Source organism: Cydia fagiglandana, chromosome 7 (assembly GCF_963556715.1).
Source record: "Cydia fagiglandana chromosome 7, ilCydFagi1.1, whole genome shotgun sequence".
NCBI lineage: Eukaryota > Metazoa > Arthropoda > Insecta > Lepidoptera > Tortricidae > Cydia > Cydia fagiglandana.
In genome coordinates, this window is record NC_085938.1 from 10,666,971 (window position 1) to 10,686,078 (window position 19,108).

The following is a 19,108-nucleotide window of genomic DNA, read 5'->3' on the forward strand; positions in this document are numbered from 1 at the left end:
TGACCGATGTTTACCACCACTATCGAATAATGAACACCCCATACAAACCGATCGTGATCTCGAACAAAAACGTCACAGTAATGCTAATTGACCAACAAGCTACGTCTGTCTTAATCGCGTCGACATTATGCACAATAGACACGCCCACAAAACGGCTTTGTAATAGTTAGGTATATGCTAATGAAAAAATACAACGCTTGAATGTAGATCATCTTCGTAACGATGTGGTTAATAAACTTGTCGGTTCCATTGAAACACTGATATTTCTGCCTTATGCTATTGACATAGGCTTTCTTTCTGCATACTCTTGAGTAGGTAATTTCCTAACGCTACGTCTTACGTAGGCGAACAACGCGCGAACGCGGCGCGGCGCGGCGCGGCGAAAGCGGCCGCCGCCGCGCCGCGCCGCGCCGCGCCGCCTGACATTCGCGTGCAAATCGCGCCGCACCGCGTTCGCAACGAGATCGCTTACGTAGGACACTTCTATGGGCATCAAAGGATTGATTTCGCCGCGCCGCGCCGCGCCGCGTTCGCGCGTTGTTCGCCTACGTAAGACGTAGCGTTACATTTTTGACTATCATTTCGACGAAGGCTAAGCCTCCACAATAGGCTATGAAAGAATGAGTGACGCGACACAACAGTAATGACCAATTTTTCACGCTTTTAGGTAGGTACATGGTTGGGTGTTTCTTAAAGTTAAAACTTTCAGTTTAATAGGTTTGTTTCTAGGGGTTTGTTTGAGTAAAGGTGTCCTGTCAAAGTGTTTTAATATAAATGACAGCTGACCATTTTGTTTGAATGACAGTTGATACATTGCTAACGACAGAGTCCACAAAATACAGTCGATCGCCCAAATCAAATACCGCAATGTAACGAAAACCGCATGCCACATCCTGATCCGTCTAATCTTAGATCTCATTGCGCTACCAGTGATTTGAATTTTTTTGGTTGTATTTTTGGCAAAGATAAGGTACCGAAACCACGACGAAACCTTAGAAACGTAGTATATACATGTTGTTTACAACTTTCGCTCCAAGTCACAGGTACCTTATATAACCCAGCAATCGAACGGTTTTAAGCCCATCCATTACATTGTCATCATATTGTTGTTTCAAGGAACACTTCGTTACCTTAAAATTAGAATTCACGATCAAGGTCGATGCTACGCTTCCGTAACAAAATTATACGTAATATTTTACAGCTCAGCAACTCACAAGTACCTACTTTTTTGCTAGATAATAAATTTTCCGTACACCGCGCAGAGAGGGAACGTCACTTAAGTATTATTTTACGCGGCTTGTCAAATTAATAATAAGCTTATAAATTTAATGTTGCGTTATTTAAAACTTATAAGAGTAAAGTTAAAGGCTTCTTTTACCTAGCTAGAGTAGTACGAGTAGTTATGTGCCTCGTGCCTTTCAGTCCCATGGTATGCGCATGCCCAAGATACTACTTAGGTTAGGTACTTGAACAGGTAGCATTGTTGCTTTACGGCAAAAGTTTGACGGCCTTTAGTTTTAATGTGAATGACTTTGGTCTTAAGGATGAACAGTTTTAAAGGTTTCTTTTAAAATATCTGATGGATGATGAATCTGATAAATTCATTTTTTTTACTGTAAATGCGAATTTGAGTAAATTAGTAAGCAGCAATACCATGTATGTAGCAGAGTACCTATTATAGTGTGTATTATTTACAAGACTTATGACTATTTTACGATATTATTAGAATTGCGAGCAAGACGTACTTACTATGTTTATATTGAGGCAAAGCAATACATATGTATTTTCATCACGATATTCCATTCACGAGGAACTTGCTAATTTCCTTAGTTGTTACGCTCTAAGTAGGTATATTCTAAATATATATATAGGTGTAACTATCTGGGGAATAATAAAGAAATAAAGAAGAAATAATTTTTTATTTGTTGTAAATTAATCCAAACATGCTTAAACTTAAATAATAGGTTGGTATTTAAAGGGATCAAACAGAATAGATACTGTTGTCAAGTATATTATTTACAGTTCTACTGTGTTATCTTCTGTGAAATGACAAGGATATCTCGGTAATAAAACTAGTAAAGTATACAGTACTAAGTTCTCGTTTTCATTCAAATCTTCAGGGCATCTATGATTCAATTAGGTTTCTATGATTCGATGTTATACGATGTTTTTTTTTTAATTTATATGTAAGTAATAAATTGCACCTTCTAATTTATCTTTGGAGAATAAAAAAATCTAAATACTTATATATACTTATGTATTCTGGTATCTCCGCTTGTAAATCTTACCCTGTGCAATCGCTGGTATAACAACTAGGTATGTAGCATATTATCAGACACTAAACAGAACCCAACGTTACATATTTAATTTAATGCTAATTGAATGTCAACGCAAGATTTAGTATAGACGTGGTATAGACCTATAAAATAAAATTTGTCGCACACGTAAGCAAACAAAATCATGTAAATGTTGTTGCTGAACTGTGCAAACAGGATATTCGTGATAACAACATTATATGCTTATATTGGTGGTGATTACAAAAATATATATTCTTATTAACAAGTCAGCCCGACAGCAACTTACTTATACAGTTTAATACGTACTGTTTATATTCAAGAAACTTAAATTCGCACACCTCCGATAAGGTACCCAATCCGGTTATTGGAGATATCGTGATGGTTTATCAATAAAATAACATATTTGTAGTTTCTAAGTATATTTTATACTCAAAAGGCAAACTATCAGAACAGAATTGTCTTGATGATAAGCTGATGAAAATTTAAGTAAACCGTTTTTCTGGTATCTATGGCTTTCCCGCCTTATTTACGATGTGATAAGGTACACATGCCTGTCATCAACCTTGCTTACTTAGGTTGGTACTTTCAGCTTCGGGTGGTATTCCACTTGTCCAATTTCTTTGTCCAATGTGAATTTTGTCTCACATTTTGCTTAATGAGAGAGTGAGACGCATTGACATTAGACCAAAATTTGGACAGATGAATACCACCCTCAGGTGCTTGTCATATAATGTGCCATGTCCTCATATCATATTGGTAAAAATGAGCAAACGCTCTGTACTTATACATATGTTTCGCATTTTCTCAAAGGTTAGCTGGAAGAGATCCCTTTTAGGGATAAGTTCGCCTTTGTACATAACATTTTTATTTTTGTTTTGTTTTTGTCCATTTTATGTAAGGCACTGGTCCCACCGCGAGCTAGTAAGCTATCGGCTATAAACACGAACAAAAGATAAGCACTCCCGTGTAAATAAAAGAGACACGGCGATATTTATAGTTACTCGCCCAGCGGTGAGCTATAAATATCGCCGTGTCTCTTTTGCTTATCTTTTGTTCGTGTTTATAGCCGATAGCTCATAGCTTACTAGCTCGCGGTGGGACCAGTGCCTAAACCTGTTTATGTGCAATAAAGTGACATACATACGTACATACATACATATGTACGCTAAATTAACAAAACTATAAATACTGTCGATAGCAGACTCATTGACGCTATAAAGAGGCCATATAATGGAAATGAAGCGTAGTTCATGATTGTTACCAGCCTCTTTAATCAAACTGCCAAGGTCATGGCGTAGAAGCCTGTTACTACACATAAAACGATGATTTTGCCAATACCCTACTTCTTTTACTATGTATTTTTTACTACTTCTTCATATTTTATTACACAATTTCATATTTTATCTGGTTTATATGCGCCGTTATACTTTTTCTCTTGATGGTAAATTATTGAGAAGCTTTGTATATTAATGTAAAGTTTAAACAACAATTACAGTATTTTATTATCATAATTAAAACTAATGGTATTGTCTTTTCGTGTCTTCTTTCGTACTTTTAGTATAGGTTGTAAATTTTATTTAGTATATCGTTATATTATATCGTTGAAATCTATCTAATCTAATACCTTTAAACGAGCAATTCTTGTTTTTTATTATACTTATATATTTTGGGGATCTCGGAAACGATTTCGATGAAATTTGCTATATGGGGGTTTTCAGGGGCGATAAGTCGATCTAGCTAGTTCTTAGCCCTGGAAAAACGCGCAAATTTGAGTTTTTATATGTTATCCGAGCAAACCTCGGTCTCCCAGATATTACACATTAGACAGACAACATTATTAAACCTACACCTTGCATCATTCCAGTACGTGATCGGCAGCATGACAGCATGGAACATCCTAGCCGGCGTGAGCGCCATCGTCCCCATGCTGTCACTCCTCGGTATGCTGCTGCTGCCAGAAACGCCCAACTACCTGCTGTCCCATGGCAAGCGAGACCGCGCCGAGAGCTCGCTAGTGAAGCTGCGAGGGTCCACCTGCGACATCGACGAGGAGATACAGAGGATGATCACCTTCAAGGAGAAGAACCATGTAGAACCGTGAGTGTTTCTTAAGAGTTTAACCATGGTACAGCTGACAGAAACGCCCAACTATCTGCTGCTGCACGTGGCAAGTTAGACGGCGCCGGGAGCAAACCATGATAGAATAAACCATGTCGAATGGTAACTCTTGAATCGCGGGGAAGTCCGTGTAGCGAGTAGAATTGAAAATAATTAATAAGGCTTTACAATCTTTACATTTATAATGTAGATACGAGGGGTAGGTAATAAAAAGGACCCTTTCTTTGAAATGACAAACCTGATGCACATTGATAGAAATGCAAGAATTATGCTCACAAATTTCTAACAGCAAATTAAGTATGATTGTTCAAATTGCTAATAATAATTTACAATTTATTAAGGGGAAAACAAATGTATAAATTAATAAAGGAACACCTTTCTTTATTAATTCGCTATGATCATAACATTCATAACTGTAACCATGAAACGAAATGTGATTGTCGTGTCTTCATGGCACGTTATCAGTTGGCTTCGTGTTGTATAATTTATGTACACACCGGACACTTGTGTAAATATGAGACGATCTATGAAATTGTGTGAATGTTAACTCACAGAAAATTTAATATGCTTATCGTAGTAGGTACCTATCAAACTTAACCAAAACGTGTCACTAAAACTTTCTGACTCCATTAATGCTGATGCTGGGACAACCTAATGTAAGGTATTATGCAAAATTTAACCATCACTTTAAAACAAAGTTTGAAATGATGTGGGAAATATATTCCCTTTGCTCTAAAGCAGCGGTCGGCAACCAGCGGGCCGCGGGCCGCATGCGGCCCGCGAAATTCTCACTTGTGGCCCGCGAGCCTCCCTCTGGCTATTTTGTATGTAATATCGACAAATGACTCATACATATTAACAAAGTGCGGCCCGCGTCAACTTCGTTAACTGCTATGTGGTCCTAGGCTGCTAAAAGGTTGCCGACCGCTGCTCTAAAGGATCTTAGAGCATTTAGTGACTGGAGATGTCATCGCTGTCATTTTCTTTACGAAACAGTCTACTGATTTTTGCGAGGCAGGGGACGTCAAATGTATTGCTATTCCTACATGATTTGTACGTAACGTACAAATAGCCATGTCAGTCGTTACAAAAGATTGCACAATTGTGCAAGTTTTTCGGCAGAGGGGTAAGCTCTCAATGGTTACTCCAGTTATTAAATGATCTAAGCTACGGATACACATTGATTTAAATTTTCAATCCAACCTTTTTTAAAATTTTCTACCCCATCATGGTCACAATTTTTTTACTGTAAGCTTCCCAGACGTGCCATCTAGAGAAGGATCTCTTTGAAGAGTACTTTTTAATTAGTACCTATAAGTAGTCCGTTTTTTTTTAGCATTAGAAAGAACTTCGCAGAAGTAAGCTTGTGGTTCCAAATCCGGCACTTTTAGCGGTAATAATTTGAAGTAAATTATATGTATTGACCATGCTACATTAGATAATCCAATAATTATTAACAATTAAAGAGCCTGATAAAAACTGCACGCTTGCTTCTGTGGAGTTCTTTCTAATGCTAAAAAAACGAACTATATTTATTTATACCCAAGATTTGACTAAAATTGACGCACAGATCTCAAGGTATGAAATTTGACTAAAATCAAAATACGTTGATTGTTCCAGGTTGTCGAGTGTGAAAGATTACATCAAGGCGCTGCTGTCCCCGTCTGCGTTGAAGCCGTTTGCTATCCTGGCTGTGTACTTCTTCATCTACCAGTGGTGCGGCGTCAACACCATCACCTTCTTCGCCGTTGAAGTCTTTAGGGTAACTATTTAAACATACTAATCTTGTCGACTTTGAAGTCTGTTTAAGTTAACTCTGCACCGATTTGACAAGAGACAAAGAGTGGAATAGCCAGAAGTCAAATTCCTATAATAATATGAGGTTTATAGTGGCGCTGGCATCCTTTGTCTCTGCGAAGATGGTACAGAGCTAGCTTAGGCGGACTCTATTGTATTCCACACTTCCACAGTGCTCTGGTTAAAAATTAACACAAAATAATTCTAGTCAGACCTATAAAGTATAAAAAAGAATTATTACTATTTTATGATGCAATTCCGTTTGACTGTTGCCCGTTAATGCGTCACCATATAAACGTGTCTAAAGGGCTAACGGCGTAGTAGGTATGTATAGGTATACTCCTCCATTGAGATCTAGTCACCCCTTTGAGTTGATAGTCTTAATATGGCGGTTGATACCTCCGTAGAATCGAATACCTGCTTATACCAAAAATTATGATTGCAGGCCTCAGGCGCAACCAAGGAGAACCAATATTGGTTGACAATAGCAATGGGCATAGTGCGGCTCATATTTACGGTGGTCGGGTGCATACTGTGCCGGCGCTGCGGACGGCGGCCGCTTACATTCGTCTCAGGTAAGAAAAATGGAACTGAGGGTTGCCGTGAATTTTTGATATAAAATTATAAAGGATGACTCACGTTAGACCCGGCCGTGTCCGGGCCGGAGCTTTCGGCGCATCGTTTTCTATGGAAAGCATCACGTGATCGTATGTCATGTCATAGAAAAATAAGCGCTAGAAGCTCCGGCCCAGTCTAACGTGAGCCAGCCTTAATGGGTTAAGTAAATCCGTGATTATTTTTTAAAAATTGTCAGGTAAATCGCATTTTAAGTTTTGTCCCTATGGCTGTCAGCAAAATAATATAATCGGCGCGTGTGGATAATATTCCTCTAAAGTCCCCATTCACTTCAACCATCCCTATTCACCCCGCGGTTAACCGTATAAGTATCGTAATATTTTGTTTTTATTTAGCGGTGGGCTGTGGCTCGACGATGATCGTACTGGCGGTCTACATGTACTTCGTAGAGCAGTGGACGCAGGCCGGCGTCGCGCCGATGTACGCCTGGATCCCCGTGGCGGCCATCTTCATATTCATGATATCCTGTACCCTCGGGTACCTCATCGTGCCTTGGATCATGATTGGCGAGGTGTATCCCACGCAGGTGAGCGCTCGGACACAGTGTTACGCTGCGTCTTACGTAAGCGAACAACTCACGAACGCGAGCGGCGCGGCGCGGCGGGCCCAAGGCGTTCGCGTTCGCAACAAGATCGCCCACGTAGAACACTTCTATAGGTATCAAAGGATTGATTCACCCCGCGCCGCATCGCTTCGCTTCGCGTTCGCGTGTTGTTCGCCTACGTAGTACGCTGCATTACTTGTGTCTAGTTATAATAATAATATAGCCGTTTATTTCCAATAGAAAACGATACATGCTTGATTCATTATAAAGAACATTAAGTAATTACATTTTCAGTAACTTAATCTAATTATAATCTAGTGTTATGAAAACATATTATTTAAAATTCTATTTTTGCGATTTTATTATTATATTGTGTTTTTTTGTCTTGTGTCTAGTTACCTCGGAGTAATTAACAATGGAGCCGCCATTAACAGGCGTTCCCCTCTGTCGAAAATAGGCGGCCAATGGTCAACCTCATGTCAACCATATGTATGGACTGACGTTTATCTGACATGACGTACCTATACATTTGATGTGCCCCTCCCCCGCAAAAAACGGCAGACTGTTTTGTACCGAAAATTTTAGACATGGCGTCTCCGTTGGTTATATCCTCCAAGCTAGTTACCTACGTAAGGTAAGAGGAACAGTTTACTTGGCCCGGAGCGGAGTAAGAGGAATAACATGAGAATTGTTTCTACAAGTGTTTCTCTCGTCCCAATGTTTTCTTTTTCCCTATCTTACCTTATATAGAATTAAGTAATAATAATTTTGTTCTTCGAACCGGATCCTCCTTTATTTGTATCGTCTAGTTTTGTTCTAGAGTTTCTAGACCCTCGAGTAAGTACAGAAGCTCCAAACTTTACCTACTTGTTGTATCATTTAGCGTGGCGGATTCTTACCGAGCACAAAGATACTTTTTTTATTAGAGTAATTTATTTGAGCCGATTGGTCCTCGCTAGAAATACGGTCGGCCGTTTGCTCTTTGTTACAGTAAGAGCTGTATTGGTAGTGGATTGCGGTGTCTGTTTAGTGGTTTTGGGCAGCACAAAAATACTGGCTTAGTTGGTAGCTGGGTATTTTATTCAACTACCCGATAATATCTTTGTATTTATTGCAGGTTCGTGGCATAGTGGGGGGCATGACGACGACAGCTGCCCATCTCTCTGTATTCTCTGTCGTCAAGACATTCCCCTTCCTCAAGGATGCGCTTAACTATTATGGCGCCTTCGCCGTTTACGGTGCCATGTCTATTGGTGGTGAGTTTTACTATTTAGATACAATATTCCCAGTAGGACCTAGATGGACCCTCTCTAATTGATACTGTTAGAAAAAGACGGGTAGTCTATCTCGCGGTTGAGATACTTAAGATATTTAACGCCTACAGACGTGCCCACAGCGCATCATGCGTTTAAAAACAATGCCCAATGCGACCTACGACTAACGGCCCGATTCTAACTTTAAGATGCGTCAATTAATAGATCCAGAAAAGATTTGGATTAGATATGTCAGTGTCAAACAAGTGTCAAAATTGACGTTTCTTCAAACAAAAACGTCACTTTTGACACTTGTTTGGCACTGACATATCCAATCCATATCGTTTCAATATCTAGTATTTGACGTATCTCATTGTTCGAATACGGTTGTAAGCTATCGTAGAATGTCTGTGCATCGAAAAATTTAAACGGAAAGTATATGTAGAAGCCAAATTACTTAGGTATTTACCTATAACGTGGCCGGTCATAAAAGGACTTAACTTTTAATATAATGAGCTTTATTAAACTTTTCTAAGTGATTAACATAAACTTTTCTAAAACCCAGCCGTTCCATTTAGTTTACTTTACTGCTGAAAAAAATATGGCAGTTTGTTAGAAAATATCATCTAATTTCACGTTATGCTGCAGATCACGATGTAAAATAACTGGATTAATGAATATAATATATGTGTGTATTATACGTGGAGTACACAATCCTCGGTGTACAGCAAAATGTTTTTCCAATAAACAACGTAAATGTATTAAACTTTTTATCTTTACTAGATACTTGATTATGTAGTATTTATCCTGTGTTGTTTGTTTTCCAGGCATAGCCTTCTTCTACATATTCCTACCTGAAACCAAAGGCCGTACACTACAGGAAATCGAAGACTACTTCTGCGGCAGAACTAAAACTCTCAAGCAACCCAACAAGACAGAGGGCGCGTTATCAACGTAGTACAAATTTTCTATTTTAAATTGCATTTCGTGCGTTTCAGTGAGACGTTTTGTATGTTATGTTGTCGAGGTAAGGAACTTTTCGTAGACTTGATGTTTTTCTATGCATTTGATAAACGATTTAAATGCTAAGATATTTAGCACAAAAGGTATACTATATTTCAGTTATTTATTGTAAAAAATCTATCAATAGTTGAAATATTTTAGAACTACAACTACGGAACCACTTAATCTCAGAAAACAACAATTTTATAAATACGTATGATCACGCTTTCTTTGTGATGTACCTACAATGTAAAGTATGTTACCTACGTCAGTGACTCAGTAAATATTTTAAATGAATGCATGTATAAGTACGAATGAAAGTTTCGCTCTACCTTTAACACAAATGAAAATAAATGCCTTACATACGTAAAGTACGTCTACTTAACCTTTATATTGTAGGTAAGGATCGTGTAGAAAATAAAGAGATTTAAACTAAACAAGTATTATAAAAAATATTCCTACGTTTAAGTAGTCACTAGTCTACTGGTACATCTTGTATAGAGTTAGCAAAAATGTGCCATTAAACAAATAATTTAAGATTTTGTTATACTTACAGTGTGTATTTGATTTGATATGAACACTTGAAGTTTGTAGTTTTTGTCCTATCCGATTACAGCAATGGCAGTTGTTGGAATCATCTAAAAATTATGGCTAAATATCAAAATACACGCTGTATAGTTATTAGCGAGTTATTTAATTTTACACCAGTCCATGCAGTGTACAGTAAAGAATTAAGGAATTCCCTCTTTAATTAGGTAAAACATTCAACATTTAAAATAAACTTGAATATTGCTTTTATATACCTCTTTTAATTAAAGACATTTTTGTGAAGGAAAGAATCGTCAGCAGGCGCATATCGAATATTGGAAAATTTTAATATGCTGAAGCTTGAAAATGATATAGCTACTTAGATGGAAAGTTATTTCAGTTAATATTTCTCGAACAAGCCCAGTCATATTTTTTAATTAGATATTTACTATACTTAAGTAATGCCAAAAATAGAACAACTTTCCTACTCGTACAAATTAAAAGTCATTGTTCCTTGTTTTATTCACCAGAACTTGAAAATTAGTACTTACACCATAAATATTACATGTACATGGTGCGTACATTTTTAATACAAGAATACCTATTCAGACACGGTGCTTAAAATGTTGTTAGTAAATGCATTTTGTTGTAAATAAGAGCTTCAAAAGTATTTTGTGATAACTATACAAGTATACATAATAGGTAGTTAATTAATTGTAAATAAATTATTGTTATATTTAAAGAACGATTATTGTATTATTTTAACTCCTAAAGCGTTTAATTAACTGATTATGTTAATAAAAACACATTATTTTCGAGGCGAGAAAGGACTCACGCAATAGCTGGCTAACTGTCCGATTCGAATTTTAAGATACGTCAATTAATAGATCTAGAAACTATATGGATTAGATGTGTCAGTGTCAAAAGTGACATTATTGTTTAAAGAAACGTCACATTTAAAACTGACGTGTCTAATCCATATCGTTTCTAGATCTATTAATTGACGTAACTTAAAGTTCGAATCGGGGGGCCACGTGACCTCGAGTACCGAAAAGGATTTCGAGTGTATTCGTTTCAATTGTTAGGCATATCAAATTATTTGTTACACTTTTTCATAACTGCCCACTTAAGCAGTATCTCGCAGTACTATGGCTTATACTATAGTCGTACTGAAAAACAACGGTGCATTACCTACCTGCACCTCAGTACACATTGTACCTAGTTTGAGCAAACACTGCCGTTACAAACAACTCCCTTATCAGTAGTTGACGGAAAGCACCATTGTTCACATGGGGCTATACTCTTACTGTTTACTAGTCCTCACATGGACGATGGCCTGTGCTAGAGTGCCGTTGTATTTGAAAGATCTAAATGTTAACCCAGGGTATAAATCAGGTAAGTCTTTATGGATAAATTGTGGACAGCATAACTCATTTATTAAGTGTTGATTAAAATCTGCTAGAGAAGATTTATTGAGAGGTAGGTATTAGCGAAAGTCCTCTCGCTAAAATCTGGATTAGAGCCCAATGGAAAGTCCAACTTAAATCATATGTCTATAATATAAATAATTTATAATAAGATATCGAGTCAGATATGTTGTCTGTAATAAAATGTCCAATACCTAGTCAAGAATTAGTAGTAGTACGAGTAGAAGCTTCCAATTTAGTTCAAATACGAGTACCTATGGGGAAGTCCACTTTCAGTCTACTGTGGGCTCAAACATATTATACTTTCCCAGAATGGAAACCGAACATCGGCCAAAGGAACCCGACAGGCATAGAGTTCGGTGAAATTTCCCGCGGCTCGCTGCTGAAAATAATGGCAGAATTCGCGCAGAACGTGGAGCAGCGGCTGCGCCCGCGCATGCAGAGCGCGCGCTTCGATGCGCACTTCGCCAACAACAAGTACACCCGGCCCTACATATACCCAAAGTTTGGCAGGAACAGCATAAACTAGGAGTTCGTTTCAACTACTATGTTTTACCCCAGCACCGTTAAAACTAATCAACTAGACCGAATGTCTATTAAATATTATTTTTATCTAAACTACCTTTCTGCCTGATTTAAGGACATCTTTCAGATATTCCAGTTAACCTAATCTGTGGGTATATCATACCTGGTACGCGTAGTGTGTGTTTGAACTGTTTTAAAGTGGTTATTGTATGAAAAGTGTAGTGAAGTGTAACAAGAAACCGGGAATTAAAGCTCGGCTTAGTCTTAAAATCTCTTCAAGGCTAAATATTTAGAGCAAATCTTAAGAAGTAGTTTAGGTAGTGCGACTACAGTGACTAACTTATTCAGTAGAACTAACTGAAAGAAAGGTATTTTTTTATAATTTTAATTGAACATAAATAAGTAAGTATTTGGTGTCTCGGTATTTTCCTTATTAACAAATAACAAAACGGTCGCGCGCCGAATGTAGAGTATAGAAAAAACAATGAGCCCAAATGGCGCGCCAGTATTACACATAAGTATTATTTATCCCTAAATGTTAGCAACAGCTTCTACCACCTTCTCCATAATATCAATCCCTTGTCGGAACACATCAACATGGATCCTCTCATCATGGGCATGGAGCAGAATGGGCGAGTTGAGTATCGGCGAGAAGTTGATGACGGGTACGCCCTGCTGACGCACGAAGCGCGCGTCCGTGGTGCCGGGGCATACGTTGCAGAAGATATCGAAGCCCCTGGAATGAATGCCGGTGTCATATCCCTTGAAGTGGCAAAAACCGCCACGCGGACAATTTACGTCATTTAAAATTGATTCGTAATTCCAAAAACTCAAAAATGACGTAATCCACTTTAAAGGATATTAAAATAATTAAAAGAAAGGGTTTTATTTCAATGTTTAGAATCATATTCTTTTAGTAAAAATATGTTATACCTACTAAACTCCTTTTACGAAGAGACCAATGGTAACCCCGGCGATATCGCTAAACTAGGCAAATATAATAGCCACATCTCTTTTATTCCAGGGGAAAGCCCCTGGGTAAAAAAAAAACTCGACAAGATACTAAACTCAATATCGAAACAAAGGATGACAAGCAGAGTGCTGCATGTTTTTCGGTAGGACATAGTTACCTATGCCTCACAATAATTTACTAAAAAAGTACCTACCTACCTACTTAAAAATACGGAAATATGGTACACGGATTAGATAACTTACATTTCTTTAACTGCACGGAGAAGAGCTGTCCAAAACTGATTGCTCTCGTCGATATTTGTGATCTTGACTGGGGGATTATTCCAAATGTACTCGAATGTCACATCTTCACCTGCTTCAGTACACCATTTCCTGATCTGTTTATTGTAAAAACGTGAACATTTACAATCGCAGTCATAAAAACATTTTATAAATTTTATGGACCATATGTTGTCTTTAATAAATAATTTATAATTTAATTTATGTCTATCTTTTCACTCTTGTCGTAATCGAGTGGGAACGAAGTTAGACATAGTTATAGTCACAGATGTATTATATAATTACCTTAGACACCTAAAGAATTAGAATGGGTCATAAGAATCTTCTATTTATATAAAACAGTTCCGAATAGGCAGACAAAATAACACTGTTCATCAGTTAAGGTCGTAAAAGCCTAAAGCTTGAAACTAGAAACTATTTTTTAATGTTAGAGAGCTCTATTAAGAAAGGATTTTTCATAATTCAAGTATCTCTGGAGTAAATATGGGGTTAAAAAAATTTAAGGACTTCGTCGCGGACTAAGGCGTGGGCATACGTTAGTATTATAATTAGATACCATGTCATCAAAAGCGTCGTGATCAAGTGTGGGTGGTATCCTGATGTCAAAATAGACAGTAAGGCTATCGGGTACCACGTTGATTTGAACTCCGCCCTGAAAAAGAAAGGTACTCTGGATATATGAAACTTCAACTAAATTATATTTGCACGTTACTCGAACTTTATTTTTATATACCAATTTTAGACGGATTAAAGAATTTAAATAAAATGGCGAATTTATAAATAGTAAAAAATGTGTAAGGTACGGAACCCTTAGAGCGCAAGCCCAACTTGTAGTTGGCCAGATTTTTAATAAAGCGCCTAGTGACAATAGTTGAAATTTTCGCAGTGTTCCTAGCAGTTACAAACTTTCGTAAGGCGTAAAATATCGTTTCGGTAAATTATAACTAGGGGCCTTATTCGACATGCCACTTTTGACGTCACAATCATGTTGAACTTCCGTTGAATCGAATCATTACTTGTCAAAATTTGACATTAGCAACAGTTAGGTGACAACCAAACCAAACCATTATAAACCTGAAAGTAATAATAAAACAAAGTTGTTTTTTGTTAAATTATTGGTTGTACCAAATGAACTATCCGCACTTGATGAACTTCAACTGTTGAATTGAAATTGACGCGAAATTCGACAGTTGTACATGTCGAATAAGGCCCTAGGTGACAGATAATGTAATAATGGAAACGAAATTTTGTCAAGAATGAAAGCTGTATTATTGCTCGTTAATAAGTAAGTAAGTAAGTAAGTAAGTAAATATTCTTAATAAAAAATAAATAAATAAATATTCTTAATAATAATAGTAAATATTCTTAATAATAGTAATAGTAGGTAGGATAAAAATAACGAGACGGCATTGAAATGAGCCTTGAAAGATAAGAGTGGTCTGCGAGGCAAAGTTAACCCCAGACATGTATGTACCGAAGCTATCACGAAGCTCTAGTCATAGATACATATTTACATAGGTAGGTGTTGTAATGGTATAGTCACACATATTTTAATCTCACCTCGATCTGTGTTAAATTGATTGAGACCAAGTCGCCAACCCACGTGCCTTGGGCTTGCTTTTCCACCTCTCCTGCCCTGTATTTCATAAATTTATCCAATATGTAATGAAGCTAAAAGAAAAAAAAACATTACTAGGTTTTAATACCTACTAGGCATTGCATTCCTGTATGTTTAGGAATATAGCCATCCCACACTAGAAAAAATACTTTATTCAAGTAGCCCTTTCGAATAGTCGTTTACAAATTATATTATTTTAAGCTACATATGTATCTAACTAAAGGAGCTCGGGGTAATATGGACAACATAATCTATACTCTGTATCTTTAGGTACCTATTTAAATATAAATAAACAAACACCAAAATAAAAAACAAAAAATTGTTTGTTTACTTTTGTACATTTTCGGGTAGTTGTAACAATTATTGGTTAACCAACCAAATACAAAACCGCCTGGATCTGTTACTGAAAGACCTGACTTTATCCTACATTATTTGATTATGTAATCTTTTCATCTACCCTCACCTGGCTTAAGGTGCCATTTGAGGGTAAATTTTGTTTTATTTAAATATCTAAAGATACAGACTATAAGCCATTAAGCAATATAATATTTTTAACCAATTAGGTACCTAGATGTTCTTAATAGATGACTCTTATGGGTCTGGACTCTGGCTTCTCTTAACTAGGTTTTATTATTACTGTATTTTTTTTTAGTATACCTTTTCCCCTGCCGTGTTAGACAAAAGCAAAGAACCATGTCCGGGGTTTCCTCTGCAAGTCACTTTTAACTCTGAAATGTCAGGAAAGTATTTTTTTTATTACCTTGTATAGGTATATATCTGGCCTAACGGAAGAAAAAATGTCTCAATACACTATATCTGTATCGAGTGTGGCACTGACATATGCTTATAATAGCAATTTGTTATTATTTGATAAGGATTAAATAAGTACATTTTATTGTTATCAAATAATAAAAAATTGCTATTCCTAATCAACAAAGGAAACCGTAGATTAAGTCGACATAGGTATCTTAAAACAAGTCATAAAGTATTTTACGAACCAAGTAGGTAAAGTTTCACAACATTTGCTGCAAAACTGACAAAAAAGCGCAAAGTGACATTTTCTACCTACCTGCAATTCACTAATGTTGAAGATTATCATAAACCTACTTCCACGTGGATTAACATCTGGACACCGTCGCGCCGACCAATCTAGACCTTTTCATTGCTAAGTGCAATACTTTTATCTAGATCTTACTCATAGTTGGGCATATTATTTCCCAAGTTTTGTCAGCACAGTGACGTGTCAACACCGCCATATAACAAGTAGGTACCCTCGTGTAGTGCAACAGCAAAAATGTTAGGGACTTCAGTACTATGTCATAATAAAATTTAATGCAGGCCAGATGTGGTCCGCGGACTGCAGGTTTGGCAAACGCAGTTCCTATTTCACAAGTAATATATTTGAAAACATTTACGTTACTACTTACTTACTACTTTTCCAAGTTGGTTGAAATGTAGCATACGTACAATATTGTACAGTAAGCAACAGAAGTTGCTAAGCGGGCGAGGTGTTCAAAATTACCTTGACACGCACAATAAAGTCGCGTCAAGGTCATTTTGAACACTTGGCCCGCTTAGCAACTAACATAAATATGCTAAAAGAAAAAAAAACATTACTAAATAAAGTGGGTGATAAATATGTCACCCACTTTATTAAATAAGGTATATTGAACATAAATATATAAATAGACTTCAAAAACTATAACCCTTCCCGTTTTAAACCTCGATAAAATTTAATTTTTACATGTGAAAACTGAATGGCGTAGGTATATAATAAGTGGTTCGGACGTTTGTATTTTAGTTTGTATTTTATTTTGGGTAGTTCCATTTCATAACTTTGACGATAAAGAGAAAAACCCACCTCACCCCGTAGTGCCTCGTATTTGGGGTGAGAGGGTTTTTCATACAAACGTGATTTTGGAAGATTGTTGGATCGATTTTTTTTATTATGCGTATTACTATAGCTCCATTTTAAATTGGAATACATTATTTTTGTAGCAGTAGCCTTAAAAACCCTTCTCACCCCCTTCTCAAACCTTCTCTCCCCATTCATAACCCACCTCTCCCCGCGAAACCTACTCACCCCGTTTTACGGTACTCAGAAAAAAAAGGTTCTAATACAAAAACAATTTCGGCCCAAACACCTTAAATTAAAACCAAAACTAATGAGTGATGTGATTCCTACATCTTAGGCTTTACTTACGTCGGTTAGTTTTTTCTCCATTGAAAGCCCTAATGACCTTCGTGCTTATAGCAGGACAGCTTTCGTCGAGTCCAAAACCCACGTTCATGGCTCTGAACTGCTCAGACTGAGCAAACGCTTGCATCCCATGCTCTCCACCAATCTCTTCGTCTAAAAAACGAAAGAAAATACCTACTTAAAATAATTCCGATGATGCCAATGTTAAACTCATTCTTTATTCTTATTCTCTTCTTCTTCTTATTCTTTGTTTTTCGAATTGGTTAGGTAATGTTAATAACTTGTTATGGAATAAATCGAATTGAATTCTCCCTTAATTATAATTATGGTAAGGGCAATTAAATGCAAAAAAGTCACAGTTTTCTTAATGTCTTCAAACTGATCACGCATAATTTTCCTTAGGAATTTTTCTTTTTTCTTCTCACCGGGAACAAAGGACACATGGACAGTTCTCTTCAATCTGACACCAGCCGCCTTCAGTCTTCTCACGGCCTCCAAGTGGAACATACCGACACTCTTCATATCCTGAGTGCCGCGAGCATAAATGTAGCCGTCTTCAGATATTTTAGCTTCAAAGGGTGGATGTGTCCAAAACTCCTAAAAAAAGGATTTATCCCAAATCGGTACGTAACGTAATTATGATTGTACCTAAAAGCAAAAATTTTACAAATTTATCATTATTATCAGTCCTCCCCTCAAGAATAGTAATCAAACCATGATGTCCTCCTGTTGAATTTGAGGTACCTAGTCTTCCTTCACAGGCTTTTGCCGCCTTTGCCAAGAAACAGGTACGATCTATACGTGTAAGTTGAGCACTATGGCTATACGGGAGCTGTGGCCCTGTGATCACCGCGGGATTCTTCAAAGATTTTACTGATTGAGTCCTATATCATAATCAGATACGATATCCATGGGGTAGGAGTTGAGTAGGTTGTATATAGGTACCCAGTTGATCCCTACTACAGGTAACAGGTTTGCTTTATTATGATTAATACGGTCCACAGGCACCACGTTCAAGTTGAGTTGAGTATTATGCCTGGAAGCTATAGCTGTACCCATCCATGTGACCGCCGCCAAGGATTTACTCTAGTGATTAATAAGCTCCTACCTCATAAACAGGCACGACGTCCATATGTGAGTTAAGCAGTATGGCCGGGAGCTGTGGTTCCTTGCCCTCCCAGGTGATGACCACGACGGGCTTCCCCGGTATTAATTCATGAACTTTCACGGGCACTTGCAGCTCACTGGCTTGGCGTTTCAGAAATTCCACACACTCATCTGCGAAAGCCAAATAACTATTTAAGTTAGTAGGCAAAGATTTCTTAGTTTCGGCGTAGAGTAGAATACCCATATTAACCTATTTACTAGTTTTGCATTATAGATATAAATATCACTAAGGTGTCTGCACTAACTGTCACCCTAGTACTATTTACATTTAAATGTTTACTAGCTCACAAATTGTTTCAATCTCATTTGACTCACCTATGGATACCTATTCGTAGTCTTATAATTAATAAATTAATCTTTTAATATGAAGCACAAGTATTATCACGTATATAAAGTATACTTACTGAAACATGAATTTAATTTAATTATTCATTTGGAATATTTGGATAGGGACTATCTTTACATGCGTTTTCCGATTTTTTTCCGATTAATGTTACTCACCGTAGTTCACATCCGGGTGCACACTGGGTATCCTCAAATATTCCCTGAATCGTTGTATAACTTCATCGTTTTCCCACGAATCCATTGCTTATTCAATATGTACGTGCGCTCTGTATCCTAGCCTTTCGCCCAGTAAACAACTGATCAACCAACACTATCATATTAATGCATGCAGCCGATTCTGTTTTAACAATTTGATATGGCATTCATCTTACTTTGATACGACCTTGACCGTGAGCACCAA

General features: G+C 37.1%; 3 protein-coding genes across 4 annotated transcripts in view; 2 read left to right on the top strand and 1 right to left on the bottom strand.

The window, feature by feature from the left end:
• Positions 1-10,921, top strand: part of LOC134665837 (facilitated trehalose transporter Tret1-like) — a 42,604-nt gene extending 31,683 nt beyond the window's left edge. For both annotated transcript variants that reach the window (XM_063522859.1, XM_063522858.1), the window contains 6 exons: positions 4,162-4,394; positions 6,036-6,177; positions 6,658-6,787; positions 7,184-7,374; positions 8,510-8,648; positions 9,473-10,921. In XM_063522859.1, the coding sequence (XP_063378929.1) occupies positions 4,162-4,394; positions 6,036-6,177; positions 6,658-6,787; positions 7,184-7,374; positions 8,510-8,648; positions 9,473-9,603 (966 nt within the window). In that variant the 3' untranslated portion in view covers positions 9,604-10,921. The remainder of the gene's footprint in view (positions 1-4,161; positions 4,395-6,035; positions 6,178-6,657; positions 6,788-7,183; positions 7,375-8,509; positions 8,649-9,472) is intronic.
• Positions 10,922-11,337: 416 nt separating this feature from the next.
• On the top strand, positions 11,338-12,298 carry LOC134666319 (uncharacterized). The gene is made up of 2 exons (XM_063523465.1): positions 11,338-11,570; positions 11,914-12,298. The coding sequence occupies exons 1-2, from the start codon at positions 11,465-11,467 to the stop codon at positions 12,129-12,131; spliced, it is 324 nt and encodes a 107-aa protein (XP_063379535.1). The 5' UTR covers positions 11,338-11,464; the 3' UTR covers positions 12,132-12,298.
• Positions 12,299-12,617: 319 nt separating this feature from the next.
• Positions 12,618-19,108, bottom strand: LOC134666320 (aminoacylase-1-like). Its single transcript, XM_063523466.1, has 9 exons — positions 18,865-19,108; positions 18,305-18,474; positions 17,622-17,793; positions 17,200-17,349; positions 15,654-15,724; positions 14,939-15,049; positions 13,935-14,030; positions 13,343-13,476; positions 12,618-12,863 (listed from the first exon to the last, which is right to left on the bottom strand). Exons 1-9 carry the CDS (start codon positions 18,947-18,949, stop codon positions 12,659-12,661), a joined length of 1,194 nt encoding a protein of 397 aa, XP_063379536.1. The 5' UTR covers positions 18,950-19,108; the 3' UTR covers positions 12,618-12,658.

Coding starts and splice junctions, on each gene's coding strand:
- LOC134666320 (XM_063523466.1), bottom strand. CDS start 18,949: ATGGATTCGTGGGAAAACGATGAAGTTATACAACGATTCAGGGAATAT. Junction 17,350..17,621: donor CCATGTGTCCTTTGTTCCCG/GTGAGAAGAAAA, acceptor TTCGTTTTTTAG/ACGAAGAGATTGGTGGAGAG. Junction 14,031..14,938: donor TCAATTTAACACAGATCGAG/GTGAGATTAAAA, acceptor TTTCTTTTTCAG/GGCGGAGTTCAAATCAACGT.
- LOC134666319 (XM_063523465.1), top strand. CDS start 11,465: ATGGGGCTATACTCTTACTGTTTACTAGTCCTCACATGGACGATGGCC. Junction 11,571..11,913: donor TAACCCAGGGTATAAATCAG/GTAAGTCTTTAT, acceptor ATACTTTCCCAG/AATGGAAACCGAACATCGGC.